The 21,350-nt window shown below is 39.0% G+C and overlaps 1 protein-coding gene across 2 annotated transcripts in view; it reads right to left on the reverse strand.

Moving 5' to 3' along the window:
• Positions 1-21,350, reverse strand: part of MPP7 (MAGUK p55 scaffold protein 7) — a 305,267-nt gene that overhangs the window by 27,128 nt on the left and 256,789 nt on the right. For both annotated transcript variants that reach the window (XM_063452598.1, XM_063452599.1), the window contains exon 14: positions 4,464-4,544. In XM_063452598.1, the coding sequence (XP_063308668.1) occupies positions 4,464-4,544 (81 nt within the window). The remainder of the gene's footprint in view (positions 1-4,463; positions 4,545-21,350) is intronic.

Genomic DNA, 21,350 nt, shown 5'->3' on the forward strand with positions numbered 1-21,350 from the left:
GGATTCCAGTGACGCTTGAAGTTCTCATGCATAGTGTGAGGACGTCCAGTGTCATTTAGACTACCAAAAGTCGTCTAAGCACCTGGAAGTCCCTCTAGTGGTTGTCTGGTAGACAGCCACTAGAGGAGGAGTTAACCCCAGCAGTAAGTTCTCAGAAACTGCAATAATTACCACTGTAGGATTAAGGGACATGGACATTGCACACAGACCACGTCAATGAGCTGAAGTGGTTTGGGTGCCTACAGTGTCCCTTTAAAAACTTTTTTTGTATTTGTTTATATGCTGAGATGAATACCATAGCTCTTGGAGATACATGACAATATGTGCACAGGAGCAGAGTACATATTTCAAAGAGAACTGGGGAAAAAAACAGCTCCATAATTATCCTACATGGAAATTAGGCAAATACATTATTTTGGAAAAACAGTGGCAAGAAGTTCAGAAAATATCAGATACTTTGGCTTAAATTAAAATCTAAAAAAAATCTTACAAGAAATGTTGGAAAAAAAGATGAAGAAGGGAGGGTTTCAACTACCATTTCCCCAAGGACCTAAAACCATCTCCTGTGATCTCAGCATGGCTCATCTTTACCCTTAAACCTTTCTTTCTGCCAGAAACAAGCTTTCCATTATGCCGATGATGAATACAAGCTGCCTGTCACCATGGAGTGATATTGTTTATAGAACATGAATGATATACTGGACAGTATGCACACAGTACATTCATGTTGAAACAGGAGTGTTATACAGTCAGAAGCTAAAACAAAATAAAAAAAAGAAGTTGTACAGGGCAATAGATGTGTCCACTTGTAAAACCTATATACTTATTTTTTAAATTGTTTACAAAAAGTAAGTAAATACGATATGATAACCTTACCATTAAAAAAAGAGAGAGGGGAAAAAAAAATAAAGACACTAGGTTAGGGATAATTAAACAAAGATTATCCCAGGTCATCAAGGAGGTTTGCAAAAACATGCCATGAGTGATGTCTCTCTGGGAAAGCACTATTGCTATTGAGAGATGTGTGAGGAGACTGGCGAGACTTGTTCAGAGTAAAAAGAGCTTACTTTACCATCTTTGCAACATAAAATGATCTGCTCCGACTGGTATCTCTGAACACACAATAAGTTAAACCTTGAAGCAGAAGACCATGCCAAATGCCATTCCAGACAGCTAAGAAGAAGATGTGGTTACAGTTCTATGATCATCAGAACTCAACAAATGGAAAGTGTGGCCTGTTCTGAGGGTTCAATGATCCAATGAAGGTCCAATGATTCGCAATGAAGCTTTATATGTCACAATAAATGTGCTACATGACAAAAACATATCAATTCATGCCAGTTCAATGAACCTACAGTAATGTTGGATTACTCCAGTAACCAGCAAAATGTTCATATCTATGCCCAGTAGAGCACTTTTAGAATGAAGTGGAATAGGATTTCACAGAAGTAACCTGGCTAAACATCATTATCCAGACTACAGAGTCAGCATGACCCAAAACACATTGTGTTGCCATCACCATGCCGAGTCCATCTAATACTGAACGATTACTAAGCAAGCTAGAAGCTGACATGTTTCACTGACACTTGTTTACGGTTGCTAGTTCGGTTAGGAACTGAAATTATGATAATTTTAATTAATCAAAGAGAACCAAAAATAATTTCCTTCATGATGTTGATGAGGCATAAAATAGTAAAGTCTCATTTTACAATAGCCTGCTTCCAAAAAATTAGGCATGAATACAATATCATCTTGGAAAATAAAGAGGTATCAAGTAATTCAGGAATAGGATTATCTGGGGAATCAGTCAGTGGCAGATTATTGGCTCAGAAGAACATTCTGCAAAGAATTAATATTTGCTCTTCCTTAATGTGGACACTTTTTAAACAGATTAAAGAATGAGACTTGCTGTTGCCATCCTTACCCTGCAATTTCAAGCAAGGCAGGAGTTGCAACACCGATGTATTCTTGCAAATGCATAAGAATGCAAAATATGATTCCTTTGAAAAAACTGATGGAGGATATCAAAGATAATCAGTAATTAAATTTTCTTGTTTGCAGTGACTTTACATATGCATTTATAATGTACCAGTCTCACACAGTTTTGTCAATGGGTGATAGCTGATGCTCTTAGCCTATTTCCAGTGCTACATCCAACGCTTCCTCATTGAAGCCACGAACGCACTGGAAAAAGAGGGGCAGAAAGGGCCTTAAGATACCATAACAACTTCACTGAGATGGAGTTATGGTTCACAGGGGGTTTCTTTAATGAAACCATCCAGCACAAATCCTTTTTTAATGAATACATCAATTTTCTTTCAAGCCTTTTGTAAGGAATGGGGACCACTAAGGTGTAGTGCTGAAAACATCTGACACTGAGAATTCCATAGGACCGTGTTCACAAGCCTCACTGAGCTAAATGCAGACATTTCATCAACTAATAACATGCTTCATGAAGTTTAAAATGCTTGGATATCCTGACAGCTATCATTAGTCACAAAAATAGGGATTAATTCTCGACAGAATCAGTCTAATTCTAAATAAGTGGAACATGCCACTTCACAGCAGTGTCTATAACGACCAGACTGTTCTGCTGGCATATGTTACCAACAGTTCGTAATGGGTTAAAGTAGTCGCATCTGGAAAATGATGAGTGTGTTACAATAAGACAGGCCACAGCATAAATGAGAATGGTCCAACAAAATAATGTCCATAAGGGACACTGCAAGCACCTAACCGCTTCATCTCATGGAAGTGGTCTGGGTGCACTGCCCCCTTAACCATGCAATATAAATTATTGCAGTTTCACTGTTAATTACTGCAGGGCTAAGACTGCCTATAGTGACAGTCTACCAGACAATCCACTAGAAGCTCTTCCTGTTTCACAGAGTTTAGCTCTGTGAAACGATGCTGGACATCCTGGGCGTTGTGCTTGAGGACATCCAGCGTCTTCTGCTCCCCCTAGGTGCTGACATCCGAGGAGGCGTAGCCAGCACAGAGGGACTTTTGCGCTGGAATAAGGTGAGTGTTTTAAAAAAGTTTTTAACTCTTTAATTATCAGAGAGGGGGTTGGAGGGGAGGGGGGAATACACTATAGTTATAGGAATATCTTAACACTATAGTGCTCCTTTACGAATGGGGAACAAAAAAACCAAACCTATAACAAAAAAAGCTATCCAAAATATGTAGACACAATTAATACTTGAAAAAAATCCTATTCATTATTTCAGCCACCTCTGCATATTCCCTAGAAAGCAACACCGATATTAAACATAATAGTTTGAATGCACATTGCCGGGAAAAGTCTTTTTAAGGTATTTCAAGTGTTTTCCGGATTGTCTCCTCGTGGGGATTTTAAAAACACCCCAATTTGGAAAAACTTATCAAAACATTTTAATGTAGCAGCTGTGTCTGCTAAGAGACGGTTGTTAGATTTAGAACATTCACTTCCTTTAAAGCAACAGTTTAATTGTTGAACAAATGTTTTTACAGTGTGTTAAATGATTGTTTTATTTGTTTTGTTGCTTCTTTTTTTCTACTTTGTAACACTCCAGAAATATTGATTCCACGCCGGGCCTTTGAGAACTGTAAAAGTAACTTTTGTCAATTTCATTGAAAGTCGTCTGGTAGAATGAGAAATCCACCGAAAATGAATACAGGATGTTTGTACGGAGAGTGAAAGGGCTGTCTGACGAGCACACCGTGAGACTGTGGACATCCTTTTAACCATAAACCTTCAGTCCCGGGAGGATAAATGCTAACAGGTTTGTGGAAGTAATGAAAACGTTACCATTATTAAAATAGAAAAAAATGTGCAAGGAATGGAGTAGGATTGCTTTGAAAACCTCTACCTAAAAATAGTCATAAATATTTTAGACAGCTTAAAATGAGTTTTAGTCATTACTCCTGGTGAAATGTGCATATCAATAATGCATGCAGTGATGTTTGTGTATGCTATGAAATTGCAGGAATATAATATATAAGGTAGATTGCAATTTCTGAAGTTCCTGATTCCATCCACTCAGGCACATGTCAAAATGCATTAGGGATGCTCTTAGTTACATCATACAACAACACAATTAAAAATATCACACCACCAGGTGGTTTGCATCACACAGTAAGTTTATATTGTATCTAACCATGCAGGGATTGGATCTTGGGCAATCAGATCTGCATTCTTACTTGGTTCTCCCAGCAAGATCCAGATCTGAGCTGGTGTCAGATCATTAAATAAAATTCTGTAAAACTGTACCTTCCTATAGTAAGTTTAAAGCATCCCATTCGTACCAGACCATATTATCTGTTCATCTTTTTAACCAATTACTGCTCATTTTTATATTTACATTTCTTTACTATTTATGGTACAGATGTGTAACCAGTAACCTTTTCGTATTATCCCTACACAGTATTTTATTGTTAGACATAATATTACTTTACTAAATGCTGAGCCATTGGCAACTTACGTGGTACAGTCACTCCATAATGCTGAGTATCGCTAATCAACACTTTCCTCTTCAGTTCATTTAAACCAACCCCAACGGGACCTGCAAAATACAGGAAATCATTTGTGAGCTCTCAGTCAACGTGAGGGGAACAGGTAAGTAAGTACAAAACATGAGAGAAGAGCACGATTTATAAGCCGCACATTACACTGCTGTAATGCCATAACAGTTCTGATGCTAGTGTTACATTTCTGGGCTGGAAAAAGCAAATTATAAATTAAGGAGCAGCACACACACAAAATGCCCACAATTCCCATTTTATCTGAAAAAACACAAAAAAATACACAATTTTCTACAAGCGAAAGTTAACTAAACCCAAATTTGAACCACTTTTTCAAATGGTAAAATTCGGCATAGTGTATTTATGAGAAATCCTGTGAGCCCTCACAAGCAAGGCTCACATTACCATTTTAATGATTTAGTATATGACAAATTGCCATTAATGGTTTCCGTGCATAGCATCCCAAATTATTGCAAGGATGTCCCTTGAACCGGTCTCCTTAGACACTATTGCTAATGGCATTAAGGCAAATATCAGCTCATTCAGTAGTTCTCATCTGATCCGATGAATGCAGCTGCTACAATGCGTTCCCCCGTTAGTCATCGTATGTCAATTAATAATGTACTACTATAATGAGCCATTGAACAATGTCAACATTGTCATCATCTGACCATTTGGCTTCAGGTTTAAAATTGGCAAATTTCTCATGGAAATCCTACAGGATTCGCACATTTGCCAAAACCCAGGTCTTGGAACTTGTCCACATTTTCTTCTGCATTTCATAAGAGCAATAATTTAATTATTATCGCCAAAATGACTAATATCAAGTTGAAAACACCAGGTTCAATATGGTGGAAAAAAACAGATGTAGCCTTAACTGTGACGATAATCTGGAAGAAGCAAATCAAATTTAGAAAACACTTTAATTTACTTCAATTAATACTATCAAAATAAAGCTGCAATTTAACCACCACCTTTTAGGACCATTTGATGAATATGCTGCACGGTTTCCAAATATACACAATATTTCTGTCTCTACAGATTTTCATGTAAAGCCTGAACTACAAATGTCTGAGAATGTATAATTATGATTTACTTAAATTCCACAGTGTTGATCACCGAGTATGATGATACATTAACCATATTGAAAGAATGAATCAGAATTATCTTTAGAGCCTTCACTGATATGTGGAAGACGAACTACCGGGTATTTCAGAAGAAGTGACAATTACTGCAGATATGTGCTTAGTAATAACGGCAGAGGTCTTTGTAAATGGGGATCCAGGCAACAGTCTTTTATTCCAACTCTGAAGGCGAACCAGAGATCATCTTCGGTAAAGAGCCATTTCAGCCTACTGAGACTTGGTATTGCACTGTAACTCACAGCTCAAATACCTGGCAATAACCAAACCTGGACATAAACCCATTTCAATACTGTCTATTGAATACATTTGTTTTCCTCATCCAGAATACCTCATCACAATACGTCTCATCACAAGCATATGCGATTAACATTTTAGGCAGTTCTTGTTACTATGTTTTTTGTTATTTTAGTTTCTCTCTTTAGTTTCTCTCTAGCACTTCAATCTGCCTATTTTTATTTCAGCCCCGTGCTTCGTCAACAAGCCACTAATCATTGAGTGATACTATGTCTTATTTACTTAAAGGAGCACTATAGGGTAAGGAACACAAACATGTATTTCTGACCCTATAGGGTTAAAACCACAATCTAACCACCCTGGTCCCTTCATGTCTCCCTAAATATAGTAAATCATACTAGTATTCAAGTCTGCAGCTGCATGCTTTGTGCCTGTTTCCTTTACACCTGCTCACTGCCTGCTGACATCAGCAGAAGTGGTAGCCTGATCCAATCACAATGCTTCCCCATAGGATTGGCTGAGACTGACAAAGAGGCAGAGCTAGCTGAATTCAAACACAGCCCTGGCCAATCTGCATCTCCTCATAGAGATGAATTGAATCAATGAATCTTTGAGGAAAGTTCAGTGTCTGCATGCAGAGGGAGGAGACACTGAATGTTTGGATGCATTTTAGGCAGCCATGACCCAGGAAGGATCTCTAACAGCTATCTGAGGAGTGGCCAGTGAAGTTATCACTAGACTGTAATGTAAACACTGCATTTTCTCTGAAAAGACATTGTTTACAGCAAAAAGCCTGAAGGTAATGATTCTACTCACCAGAACAAATATAATAAGCTGTAGTTGTTATGGTGACTATAGTGTCCCTTTAATGACCCATGGCTGTGAGCCAGACACAAGGGGACATATACATTTGGTTTGTGTTATTTAACCTGATCCTTGTCAAACTTTAAATATTCTTTTGCCCTTCTCATGTGCTACTCCAGGGATAGGCAACATTCAGCACCCCAGATGTTGTGGACTACACCTCTCATAATGCTCTTACACCCATAATGCTGGCAAAGCATCATGGGAGGTGTAGTCCAAAACATCTGGAGTGCCAAAGGTTGCCTATGCCTGTGCTACTCACTGACTCCATCCGATTTCCCTGACTATAGAGCCACACACCTCACGTTTACTGTATTTTACCATTTCTATTATTCATAGAAACATAGAATGTGACGGCAGATAAGAACCATTCGGCCCATCTAGTCTGCCCAATTTTCGAAATACTTTCATTAGTCCCTGGCCTGATCTTATAGTTAGGATAGCCTTATGCCTATCCCACGCATGCTTAAACTCCTTTACTGTGTTAACCTCTACCACTTCAGCTGGAAGGCTATTCCATGCATCCACTACCCTCTCAGTAAAGTAATACCTCCTGATATTATTTTTAAACCTCTGTCCCTCTAATTTAAGACTATGTCCTCTTGTTGTGGTAGTTTTTCTTCTTTTAAATATAGTCTCCTCCTTTACTGTGTTGATTCCCTTTATGTATTTAAATGTTTCTATCATATCCCCCCTGCCTCGTCTTTCCTCCAAGGAATGATATTAATTTTGAATAAGTAAAAAGAATTTGCATGAATAAGTCAACAACCCTTAAAAGGTTTTGTTTACTTTTTCAAATATACAGTGAAGCAATATAAATAAAAAAATCATGATTTCTTTCATAATTTTATTGAAAACTGGATGGCTATCCTATTTTTGCTCAGTAATTTGAGAGTTTTCCATAATGCCCTAATCCATTAAGGTATGGGATTGAGAGACTTGCAGTGGTTTGCTCAGAGTTTTCCATAATGCCCTAATCCATTAAGGTATGGGATTGAGAGATTTGCAGTGGTTTGCTCAGAGTTTTCCATAATGCCCTAATCCATTAAGGTATGGGATTGAGAGATTTGCAGTGGTTTGCTCAGAGTTTTCCATAATGCCCTAATCCATTAAAGTATGGGATTGAGAGACTTGCAGTGGTTTGCTCAGAGTTTTCCATAATGCCCTAATCCATTAAGGTATGGGATTGAGAGATTTGCAGTGGTTTGCTTTACGAACTTCACAAATTGCCTCTTTGTCTGAAGGGAGGCTATTTCTTTCATATTAAAGTTAAAAAACAAACAAAAACAAACCGAAAGCAAAACCCTGAACACTACCCCTCTCAAAACAACAGCAAACCAAAATGAATAGGAAACTGTTAAAGGTTACTGCATATTTTATCATGTGGTTGAATAATAATTATTTGATGAAAGATATGTGCCTTTACCCCATAACATGTGTAGGAAATGAATAATATTATGTAGAGTCTCCATGGAGCAGCCGTTTGGATAAATATAATCAGCTGCAATTTACCACTAACCTCAGAAAATAATAATTCATAAATAAAAAAAGTTTTTAAATTATACAAATTTTGGGCATTTCGTGTGCAAGTTAAAAGATCATGCAACAAAATAGAACTCCATAGTCAGAAGCACAAAATGTATTTGAACATGTTTTTGCTACATAGTTATATGGTGAATGTAAGAAGTGTTCTGCAATTGAACGTTAGCCTTAAACTTCAAACGTAATAAACGTCAGAGAAGTAGCATTTCAACAACTGTGGAGTCTCTGAATCTGGACTTTTCTGGGTGTACAAACAGAACACATTCCACACACTCAACACAATGATGCCAGGTCACCTTCAGATAACTGTGCTCATTAATACCAAGCGTATAGAATATAAAATATGGAGCTGTAAGCATTTTCTTTGTTTACTGCAGTCTATAACTTTAATAAATGAGACCGCCCATGAGGTTTTTTGAGTTCTGTCAAAAATTTAATTATATATATCATTTTTACAGAAACAGTAGTAGATGCATTGGACAGTCATCCAGTAGAGGTGGGATAGTAACAAACACAGATTAAGGGTTGGAGGTGGCATAGAATAGACACACTAATCTGGGAAACATAAAATCAAGGTGACAACTATACATCTTGAATAAGAGGATTTTCCCAAACTGAAAACATTCTAGAAACAGGAGTATTTATCCCATATTTTCATTGGACGAGGGGATTTGGGCATGTTATGTCTCCATAGAACCAATGGAGTGACGTTTAAAATCTGTAAATTATGTATAAAATAATGATGAAAAAGTGGTACTTGAAAAACAGTGATGGCTGACCTTTAGTATGTTTGATGCTGCATATTATATTTCCTCTGATGCCCAGCATTGCAGGCTAAGCCTCAGAGTAAACAGAGTCCCCAAGATTCTGGTCTATCAATGTGAGAAATAATGGAGCTGCAAGCATCTTAAGATGACTTTGCATCGTAGGAAACATAGTCCGCAACAATTCAAATAACCAAGGTTTGAGATAACTGTTGCCAATTTTAGGCATGAACATTTCACTTTGAAGAACCAGTCTAGCCTCATTATAGCGGATCAACGCATACACACTCTTCTAGGATTATCACCTAAGAGAAGTTAAGTGGTATTGTTAAAAAGCTACTTGCTGTCATGTCAGGAATGCCCTATGCTGCTCTCATAATTCTCAGATACTCACAGGTGACCATACATGTTCCAAAAGATAATACAGGACAGTATGAAAATCAACCTTACAGCATACAGCAAACCTCAAACTGGCTTGCTGAATAACAAACAGAATTTCTTAACGATACACCATTGGCAACATAAAACTCCTCCCACAGCGTTACCCCCACCATGAGATATATTAAAGAAAATATTGGCAACATGTAAAGTGATTAATCACATTTCCTTAAGACTCTGATGCTGGTTACAATGTGATCATACACTAAAACAAGCTAATATGGCCAAAACAAACTCCAGCTAGCTTTTTGTTTTATTGTGAATTAGAAGGGATAGTCATTGGGATTTCGGATACAGTTCAATGTGTGCTCCGGACCAACAATGACTTCATTTTACATGCATTTATTATTATTTGCAAGAAGCTTTGCCACATTATTTTAACAGCTCCACTACGTCAACCACTGGATACAGTTCTTTAAAAGGCCGGGGGTAGACACTCTATAAAGAATATACTTTTGTTTTTATAAAAACAAAGCTTTGAAACTGTATTCCTGAAATCATCATTTGTTGGGGTTTTAACCCTTTGAATGTTGACTGAAATGCAACACTTTCATAAGGTTAGAGTAGGTCTGATGCCAAATGTTTTAAAGATGAGTTTGTCCACAGATATATTACAACATTTTAGACTACAAAAAAATGGGTTAACGGTATACTATAGTCACCAGAACCAGACACAGGTTAATTTAGTGGTTATGGTGTCAACGGCCTGTCCTTGCAGACTTTTTAATGCAAATGCTGCCTTTCAAGAGAAAAAGCAGTATTTACATTTGTGCCTAGTAACACCTCCAGTCACAGTCACTCAGACACCCATTAGAGGTGCTTCCTGTATCAGTGCTGCACCGTCTGCAACACTGGCAATTCTGTGTCTCCAGCTAAATGCTCCCAATAGAGCTGCACTGATTAAATGCATCTCTATGAAGAGATGCTGATTGGCACAGATTGACCATCTCAGCCATGGAGGTAGAGCCAGGCAGGACCAGCTGCAGGAAAACCACATTTTAAGCGCAATAAGAGCAGGGCTAATTATCTAAACAGCCACACCAGCAGCATAGTGTCCGGATTACATGTTTAACTATAGCGTTTCTTAAACTGCTACACACAGAAAATGCTCTCTTTCTGCATGTGTTTTGAAAAGCCACTTCTTTTTAGCAGCTTTTCAAAGATTTAGCAAAAACAGAAGGTGCCTAATGGTGTAAAAACAAGCGAGTACACAGAAACCGAAGTTTACTTTAACTGATGCAGAATAAAGGTCTTATAAAAATGCTGAAATATTAGCAGCCCTTGGTTTCAAAAGTGCTGTTAAGTGATTTTAAATACAGAATGCGAGTTGTTTTAATTAGTTTGCACGGCCAGTTGTTGGTTTGGAAAGGGATCTTCTTAGCTACACTCCCAGCGAACGTGGAACAAGTTACTGTGTCGATTTAAAACAAAGTGAGAGACGTGTTTTGGCTGAGAAAGAGGAATAGCAACCAATGAGATATTGTAAAGATTTTCTGAAACACATAAGGACTGGGTTTAGCACCTCTTGAATGTGCTAGGCAGTGATATGTAAGAGGCATCTGTAATGCACAGTCAAATAAAGGAACCAGTTCAAACAAAAGAAATTAAAAAGAAGCATGTCTCTATTCACACTAATCATCAGGCTGTATAACACCTACGCAATATGACTGCTATGCTACAGAATGACTCTTATATGTCTATTCTGAATCCCACTTTGTGTGGCATACAATCTTAGGTGTTTAAACTGGAATCAAAATTGGCAGTCTGCCTTGTTCACGAGGTGGGCTGAAGATCTTAAAAATAATAATAATAAAATGTCAGTGCACTGAAATAATATGACAAAAGCCAAGGTAATGTCTGAGAGGCTTGGGGACAATCAGTAGAATTGAGATCAACAACTGAAATGACATCCAAGGCATATTATATAGTTATAGATTTTAAATCAGGGTCACAGACATCACACTACCACCATTTCACCTATTCCTCAGTAACACCCTGCATGCACATCTCCCTATTTATTTATTAATGAATTATCTATATCACGCATTCAAAATAAGAATCACTCCCAGCTTAGTAAAATGACTGTTCATCTACAATGGATCTTTATGCATAACTTTCCAAAAAGGCACACGTCTATAATTCTATTTTTCAAAGATAATTCACTGGACACAAAGAGGAACTTTCACTTCTCTGGAAAATACACCATTGGGAAAAATCACCTATAACTTGTGTTAATTTTTTTAACATGTGATGCTTTGTTTTCTTTTAAAGTTTTACCAAAGATTTAGCAAATGACATATCAATCCAGTTTGGTCCAGGCCCAGCCAGTGCACTTCTTGCAAATGACTATGAGAACTGGAAACATGGCTTAATGTAAACCTCTTCTGATTCTCCATATGCTTTCTCCATATGATTCTCCAATGCTGACCGTCTGCCTGGTGCAAAGGACAGAGCATAGAATGACTGAAAGGAAGCCAAGATGGAGACACCTAGTTGCACTTAGTGGATTTCTAATTAAATCTCAGAAAGTTATTTAATGTAGCAGTTCCCATTTAAGGCATTCTGATTCAATAGAATTTTGCCTACTGCCCCAACCCCAAATGAACAAATTATATTTTTAAATGCTATAAAAGGAAAACAAAAACAAACACATTACACAGATCAGTAATGAATCCAACACAAGTTAACATGATACAAATAAAGGTCTCAAATTCCCCAGTAATCTCTGACTGTAGCAAAGCAATGTTTATGCAGGGTCTTGAACCTGTTTATAAGACAAAAGTTTTTTAAAATCCATCCTGTATATTAATACTTGATTATTCTGTAATTATGTCAATATCTGACCAGCTAAGGCCTCAATTTAATAATTTTGGATACGCATTGTTAAAAGATTTAATAGTTTGGATATATATAGATTTTTTTTCCCTTCAAAATATTAAATTATAATAAAATATATAGCAATAAATAAATAGAACAAATATTACACAATTAAAATATGTTTCACAATACTAAATAATTTTAAAAGTTTATCCCAAAAATATTTAATAATTTAAAAATTATTATGCAAAAATATTAAATTAAGGCTTAAATACACAAAACACAGAACCACAAAACACTGGACAGACAGCAGGAGATAACTTTTCCGAACACTGTAAAAGTATTTAGCCCATTTTGATGCACGGCTAATAGCTCAATTTAAACTTTATAGGAGCTGTTGAAATTGAAGTGTATTTCTTCAGCTGTGGTGGTTTCATAATAAACGACTCAGGCCGTCTCTGTAGAAGCCGCAGGAAACACTTCTCTGAAGAAGCATCTTTTTAAGTGGCCGAACACATTAGAATAAACACTCTGGATAACACAAACCTAGTGTTCACCATTTTTTTTCTTCTCGATATACTTTTACTTTGCGTGGACTAATTCAAATGATATGAAAACAGATCCCAGCTTAATATAAACACAGCTATTGCACGAGAGTTTGGGAGCCGAATCCAGCATGCAGGAATTTAGCACATACGTCTTAAATCTCATTCTTCTCGCTTAAAGCTACCCTTAACCTCCTCCATGGTCCATTGGGAGAACTTTGCATAAGAACTTCACACTCCTACCCTTTCTGTTAAATACATAATTCCTTGTACAACAGCAGCACATAACATATAATACTAACCTTCTTTAATGCAACAAGTTAAAAACTGCAAGTTTTTACTTAAGGAAAAGTACCAAAATAATATGAAAAAAAAAAAAAAGAAAATAGAAAATCAGAGTGACATACTTAAATATCCTGACTTTTTATTTCACTACTTTCACTGACCATACATCTAATTTAAATGGACACAAAGCACAATAATAATTATATATCACAGGAGAACTGTCACTTCTCTGTAAACGACACCACTGGGCAAAACATTGAAAACCACCTAGAACTTGCATTAACCTTTTTTTGTGGAAGGCTTTCTGTTAAATATACATGAAATGTTTAGCAGTTGACAATTGGCGGATATTGAAGTTTTAAGATGGTGGAGATACCTATACCATACACTAAGCTGGGTACAACATGGAGATACCTATACCATACACTAAGCTGGGTACAACACGGAGATACCTATACCATACACTGAGCTGGGTACAACACGGAGATACCTATACCATACACTAAGCTGGGTACAACATGGAGATACCTATACAATACACTGAGCAGGGTACAACACGGAGATACCTATACCATACACTGAGCTGGGTACAACACTGAGATACCTATACCATACACTGAGCTGGGTACAACACGGAGATACCTATACCATACACTGAGCTGGGTACAACACGGAGATACCTATACCATACACTAAGCTGGGTACAACACGGAGATACCTATACTATACACTGAGCTGGGTACAACACATAGATCCTATACCATACACTAAGCTGGGTAAACCACGGAGATACCTATACCATACACTAAGCTGGGTACAACACGGAGATACCTATACCATACACTAAGCTGGGTACAACACGGAGATACCTATACTATACACTAAGCTGGGTACAACACGGAGATACCTATACCATACACTGAGCTGGGTACAACACGGAGATATCTATACCATACACTGAGCTGGGTACAACACGGAGATACCTATACCATACACTGAGCTGGGTACAACACGGAGATACCTATACTATACACTGAGCTGGGTACAACACGGAGATACCTATACTATACACTGAGCCGAGTACAACATAGAGATACCTATACCATACACTGAGCTGGGTACAACACGGAGATACCTATACCATACACTGAGCTGGGTACAACACATAGATACCTATACCATACATTAAGCTGGGTACAACACGGAGATACCTATACTATACACTGAGCTGGCTACAACACGGATATACCTATACTATACACTGAGCCGAGTACAACATAGAGATACCTATACCATACACTAAGCTGGGTACAACACGGAGATACCTATACTATACACTGAGCTGGGTACAACATAGAGATACCTATACCATACAATGAGCTGGGTACAACACGAAGATACCTATACCATACACTGAGCTGGGTACAACACAGAGATAGCTATACCATACACTGAGCTGGGTACAACACAGAGATAGCTATACCATACACTGAGCTGGGTACAACACATAGATACCTATACCATACAATGAGCTGGGTACAACACATAGATACCTATACCATACATTGAGCTGGGTACAACACAGAGACACCTATGCAAATGACTATGAGAACTGGAAACATGGCTTAATGTAAACCTCTTCTGATTCTCCATATGCTTTCCTAATGCTGACCGTCTGCCTGGTGCAAAGGACAGAGCATAGAATGACTGACAGGAAGCCAAGATGGAGACACCTAGCTGCACTTAGTGAATTTCTAATTAAATCTCAGAAAGTTATTTAATGTAGCAGTTCCCATTTAAGGCATTCTGATTCAATAGAATTTTGCCTACTGCCCCCACCCAAAATGAACGAATTATATTTTTATATGCTATAAATGCTATAAATACACTAAGCTGGGTACAACACGGAGATACCTATACTATACACGGAGCTGACTACAACACGGATATACCTATACTATACGCTGAGCCGAGTACAACATAGAGATACCTATACCATACACTGAGCTGGGTACAACACAGAGATACCTATACCATACACTAAGCTGGGTACAACACAGAGATACCTATACTATACACTAAGCTGGGTATAACACGGAGATACCTATACCATACACTGAACTGGGTATAACACGGGGATACCTATACTATACACTGAGCTGGGTACAACACGGATATACCTATACTATACACTGAGCTGAGTACAACATAGAGATACCTATACCATACACTGAGCTGGGTACAAAACAGAGATACCTATACCATACACTGAGCTGAGTACAACACAGAGATACCTATACTATACACTGAGCTGGGTACAACACAGAGATAGCTATACCATACACTAAGCTGGGTACAACACAGAGATACCTATACTATACACTAAGCTGGGTATAACACGGAGATACCTATACCATACACTGAACTGGGTACAACACGCAGATACCTATACTATACACTGAGCTGGGTACAACACGGATATACCTATACTATACACTGAGCTGAGTACAACATAGAGATACCTATACCATACACTGAGCTGGGTACAAAACAGAGATACCTATACCATACACTAAGTCGGGTACAACATAGAGATACCTATACCATACACTGAGCTGGATACAAAACAGAGATACCTATACCATACATTGAGTTGGGTACAACACAGAGATGCCTATACCATACACTGAGCTGGATACAACAAAGAGATGCCTATACCATACACTGAGCTGGGTACAACACAGAGATAGCTATACCATACACTGAGCTGGGTAGACTACAGAGATACCTATACCATTCACTGAGTTGGGTACAACACAGAGATACCTATACCATACACTGAGTTGGGTACAACACAGAGATACCTATACCATACATTGAGGTGGGTACAACACAGAGATGCCTATACCATACACTGAGCTGGGTACAACACAGATATGCCTATACCATACACTGAGCTGGGTAGACTACAGAGATACCAATATCTCTGTTGTGATCTTGCTATGATAACTTTAGCTTTCTATTAAATATTGCTGCTGGTATGAAACATGTCAGCTACTCCGAAGCTCTCAGCACAGTGTGCACATAGTTAAAGCATTAAGATATTAATATACTCCAATCATGTCAGCTACTACTGACTCACTATTAGCTCTCAGCACACAATGTACACAGGGTTAAAGCAGCAGGATACTGAAAGACTTTTTTTTTTTTTACCTTTACAGCGGACAATGTAATTTATCTGCATTGATAATATGGGGCCCAGACGTAGTTGATATGCTAAACAGAATTAACAATCATTACAGATTAAAACAGATTGAAATCAGAATCAGATCAGTCCTCAGAGTCACAGCCCCAGTCCTGCAATTTGAAGCTTCACAACTTTTCAACTAGCCACAACATGAGTGTCTCAGGTCTCGGCTGTAGAGTGACTGAGCACTTTAAAGAAGATGTGAGGTAGTTGTCATTAAAACTATTTGTGACAGACAGCATAGTGCTCTCCCCTTGTCACCCACTGGCTTTATATATATTAATTATACATTATATATTTGAGTAAATCCATTTGCTTAATCAGCACAGGCAGTCACTAGGTCTATCGGGGGAAGAGAAATAGATAATATACATTTACATTTGGCATGAGCCAGGAGTTGCTGCTGTGCCCTCTCTGTGTTACTTCTAAGATGGCTTATTGCTTCTCTCTCCTGTGGGAATTGCTATCAAACAATTATGGTCCCTGAATAGATAGACCAATAGCCTGCCTCCACTAATGGGCAGGACTGGCCTACTTTCTGAGTGTTACCATTTGTGTCATTGTGGATGCCCCCTTGAAAGGCCCTCCACTGTCTCGATTCCAACTGGTCCAATGTTAGTAGGTTTGCATATACAGGGAGTGCAGAATTATTAGGCAAGTTGTATTTTTGAGGATTAATTTTATTATTGAACAACAACCATGTTCTCAATGAACCCAAAAAACTCATTAATATCAAAGCTGAATATTTTTGGAAGTAGTTTTTAGTTTGTTTTTAGTTATAGCTATTTTAGGGGGATATCTGTGGGTGCAGGTGACTATTACTGTGCATAATTATTAGGCAACTTAACAAAAAACAAATATATACCCATTTTAATTATTTATTTTTACCAGTGAAACCAATATAACATCTCAACATTCACAAATATACATTTCTGACATTCAAAAACATAACAAAAACAAATCAGTGACCAATATAGCCACCTTTCTTTGCAAGGACACTCAAAAGCCTGCCATCCATGGATTCTGTCAGTGTTTTGATCTGTTCACCATCAACATTGCGTGCAGCAGCAACCACAGCCTCCCAGACACTGTTCAGAGAGGTGTACTGTTTTCCCTCCTTGTAAATCTCACATTTGATGATGGACCACAGGTTCTCAATGGGGTTCAGATTAGGTGAACAAGGAGGCCATGTCATTAGATTTTCTTCTTTTATACCCTTTCTTGCCAGCCACGCTGTGGAGTACTTGGACGCGTGTGATGGAGCATTGTCCTGCATGAAAATCATGTTTTTCTTGAAGGATGCAGACTTCTTCCTGTACCACTGCTTGAAGAAGGTGTCTTCCAGAAACTGGCAGTAGGACTGGGAGTTGAGCGTGACTCCATCCTCAACCCGAAAACGCCCCACAAGCTCATCTTTGATGATACCAGCCCAAACCAGTACTCCACCTCCACCTTGCTGGCGTCTGAGACGGACTGGAGCTCTCTGCCCTTTACCAATCCATCCATCTGGCCCATCAAGACTCACTCTCATTTCATCAGTCCATAAAACCTTAGAAAAATCAGTCTTGAGATATTTCTTGGCACAGTCTTGACGTTTCAGCTTGTGTGTCTTGTTTAGTGGTGGTCGTCTTTCAGCCTCTCTTACCTTGGCCATGTCTCTGAGTATTGCACACCTTGTGCTTTTGGGCACTCCAGTGATGTTGCAGCTCTGAATTATGGCCAAACTGGTGGCAAGTGGCATCTTGGCAGCTGCACGCTTGACTTTTCTCAGTTCATGGGCAGTTATTTTGCGCCTTGGTTTTTACACACTCTTCTTGCGACCCTGTTGACTATTTTGAATGAAACGCTTGATTGTTCGATGATCACGCTTCAGAAGCTTTGCAATTTTAAGAGTGCTGCATCCCTCTGCAAGATATCTCACTATTTCTGACTTTTCTGAGCCTGTCAAGTCCTTCTTTTGACCCATTTTGCCAAAGGAAAGGAAGTTGCCTAATAATTATGCACACTTGATATAGGGTGTTGATGTCATTAGACCACACCCCTTCTCATTACAGAGATGCACATCACCTAATATGCTTAATTGGTAGTAGGCTTTCGAGCCTATACAGCTTGGAGTAAGACAACATGCATAAAGAGGATGATGTGGTCAAAATACTAATTTGCCTAATAATTCTGCACTCCCTGTACGGTTGCCGAAGGCCCTAGGCAGAGTAGCAGATTGGAGCCCCTTCCTATGTCATGGGCTGTATTTTTGTGAGTGTTGACTTAGCATTGTGTTTGTGAGTGTGTATGTAATTTCTAAGTGTCGTGTATTGGACAAGGATGCGGAGAGCTGTATGGGGGGGGGGGGGAGGTGAGTGTGTGTCCATATGTGCAGGCTGAGTTTTGTGTATGGTGGCTTTACTTAGTGTGTGCGTTGGGGAGTCTGATTTCAGCAGAGTGTTGTGTGCATATGTTTTGCACTACCCACTTTACTTTCCTTTGTGGTCAATGAAGTTGAGTGAGTGTAGTAAGGATGTGCAGAGAAATCTTTTGATCTCCCTGCTGGCTAGAGCGAAGTCTGCTCAGTGTCAGAGCCAAGTCTTGGCCCTAGGTGGCTGCCTTGGTCGGCTAATTGGTAATCCGATTTCGACTGTCAATGAATCTAAGAATAAGCAAAAAAATTTAATAAGAATTAGAACTGCATTCTGTTGAATATTAATACCGAGTCCCTTAACTACTGAATACTATTTAATGTATGAAATTCAAAGGAACACAAGACTGTGAAAAGGTTGCTCACCAGGAGCAATCTCGTTGAAAAGTAGCAGATTAAATGAACCGTTTGCCCAAAGTTGGAAGTAGACCCGGACAGACATCATTGACACTGTGGATGTTTTCCTTCACGGATGATGAAGCCTGAAGGAAAATGTATGAAGTGCTCATAAAATCTGTCTACAGTTCCTTTTTGATAAATATTCTACAGACAATACCTCCCCGACTTCCAACTAAGTAATCATGGTTAGAGAGAATCTATCAGCAAATCTGGTATAATCACAGTCAATATTTAAAGAAGCTATAAGCAGGGTAAATGTGTTTTTTTATTCAGATGACACCATGCATTACATTTCATGTTTCCAATTTCTTAATTCTTGGAAACAATATTGCTTTAATAGGTTTTCACTCGTACGTGCGAAAACCTTAACCATCAGTACTGTACAAAACTATTAGTTTGTAACAAACATAAAAAGGAACTAATGTTATTTAAGACTTAACTTTACATTCACTAAACATTTACAGCTCTACAAATGTGCCCACATTTATTCACAATATATATAAAACCTCTTCAAAAAGGAATTCCAACTTTTTTTGTAAAAAAAAGTTTTATTGACAATCAACAACAGCAGGAATAAGCCAGGAAAGTAGAACACAAAGGTCCGCAATTAGTACAGTTGTCTTTCCTTTTCTCTTTTTTCTTCGATTTGTTTTCAATATAGCCACGCAGGGCCATTTAGGAATTTACCAATGTAAGCTTAAAGGTGACAATCTGAGACAGTGCGTCAAAGAACATGGCATACATACCATAGACAATGCAAAGAATTACAAATAAAAATTACAAATAAAAGGTCATAACAGCTCAGACTCAGCTGCGGAACCGCGGGTTGGAGTATGATCGCACAGGGGACAAGATAAAGTTAGATAGGCCGCTTGAACCTGTACATCTCTATTACACACAGTGATAATCATTAAGCCATTAACTGGTATTAGTACTCCCCAGCGCCCTCCCCACAGTGCATGGCATGAACCCGCTCCAGTATGGGATGCTTGAACGATACGCAGAAAGGCAGCAAGCAGCATATTGGAATAGAGCTTTGGCCCCTGCGCAGCCTAGACCGGCGACTCGAGACCTCCCTCCCCACATGCACTCCCCTCACTCCCCCCTGGACTCCCGCCTGATGTCCATAAATCTCTAGTTGGTAAACAACCGTCCGCCAGTGCGTCCATATAAGTTTGAGAGCGACACTGTGCCGCAAATGTCAGTTCCTCCAGTCGTCGGATGTACTTCATCTTATCAAACCACACTGTTAAAGGAGGGGGTATGTCTTTTTTTTTTTTTACCAGAACAGAGGCAGCACTTGTTTTGCAGTAATCAATATTCTAACAGTCAGGGATTTCTTGCATGCAGCTGTTGGCAGGGTAGTGTGATTATTATTATTATTGCCATTTATATAGCGCCAACAGATTCTGTAGCGCTTTACAATATTATGAGAGGGGGATCCAACTATAAATAGGACAATTACAAAAAACTTTCAGGAACGATAGGTTGGAAAGGATGTAGGAGGTAGAGGACTGGTCGTAGAGGAGGAGGCTTGTCAGGGACCAGGCATTCTGATCCTGTTTCAAAACACAATGAGATCTTTCTCCCATATTTACATATCGGCTTTTCACTTGCTAGTATAAACAGGGATTCTCCAGGACCCTCTAGTGCCCCTCTCCCTCCCACCCCCCAACACAAGCTGCTGAAGGTTAATACCCCTTCAGTGACTTACCGGATTCCAGCGCCGATGTCCCTCGGCGCTGGGTCAGGCTCCGTCCTCACTCCTCCCCCGCCGACGTCAGCTGGCGAGGGAGACCTAATGCGCATGCTCGGCCTTCGGCGTGGGAGACCTAATGCGCATGCGCATTAGGCCACCACCATAGGAAAGCATTATACAATGCTTTCCTATGGGGATTTCAGCGACGCTGGAGGTCCTCACATAGCGTGATGACGCCCAGCGTAGTTTTAAAACACTTTTCGTTTTCTATGAACACGGAAGTGCCCTCTAGTGGCTGTCTGATGGACAGCCACTAGAGGAGGAACTAACCCTGCAAGGTAAATATTGCAGTTTATGAAAACTGCAATTATTACACTTGCAGGGTTAAGGGTAGTGGGAGTTGGCACCCAGACCACTCCAATGGGCAGAAGTGGTCTGGGTGCCTGGAGTATCCC

Source organism: Pelobates fuscus, chromosome 4 (genome assembly GCF_036172605.1).
Source record: "Pelobates fuscus isolate aPelFus1 chromosome 4, aPelFus1.pri, whole genome shotgun sequence".
Classification (NCBI taxonomy): domain Eukaryota; kingdom Metazoa; phylum Chordata; class Amphibia; order Anura; family Pelobatidae; genus Pelobates; species Pelobates fuscus.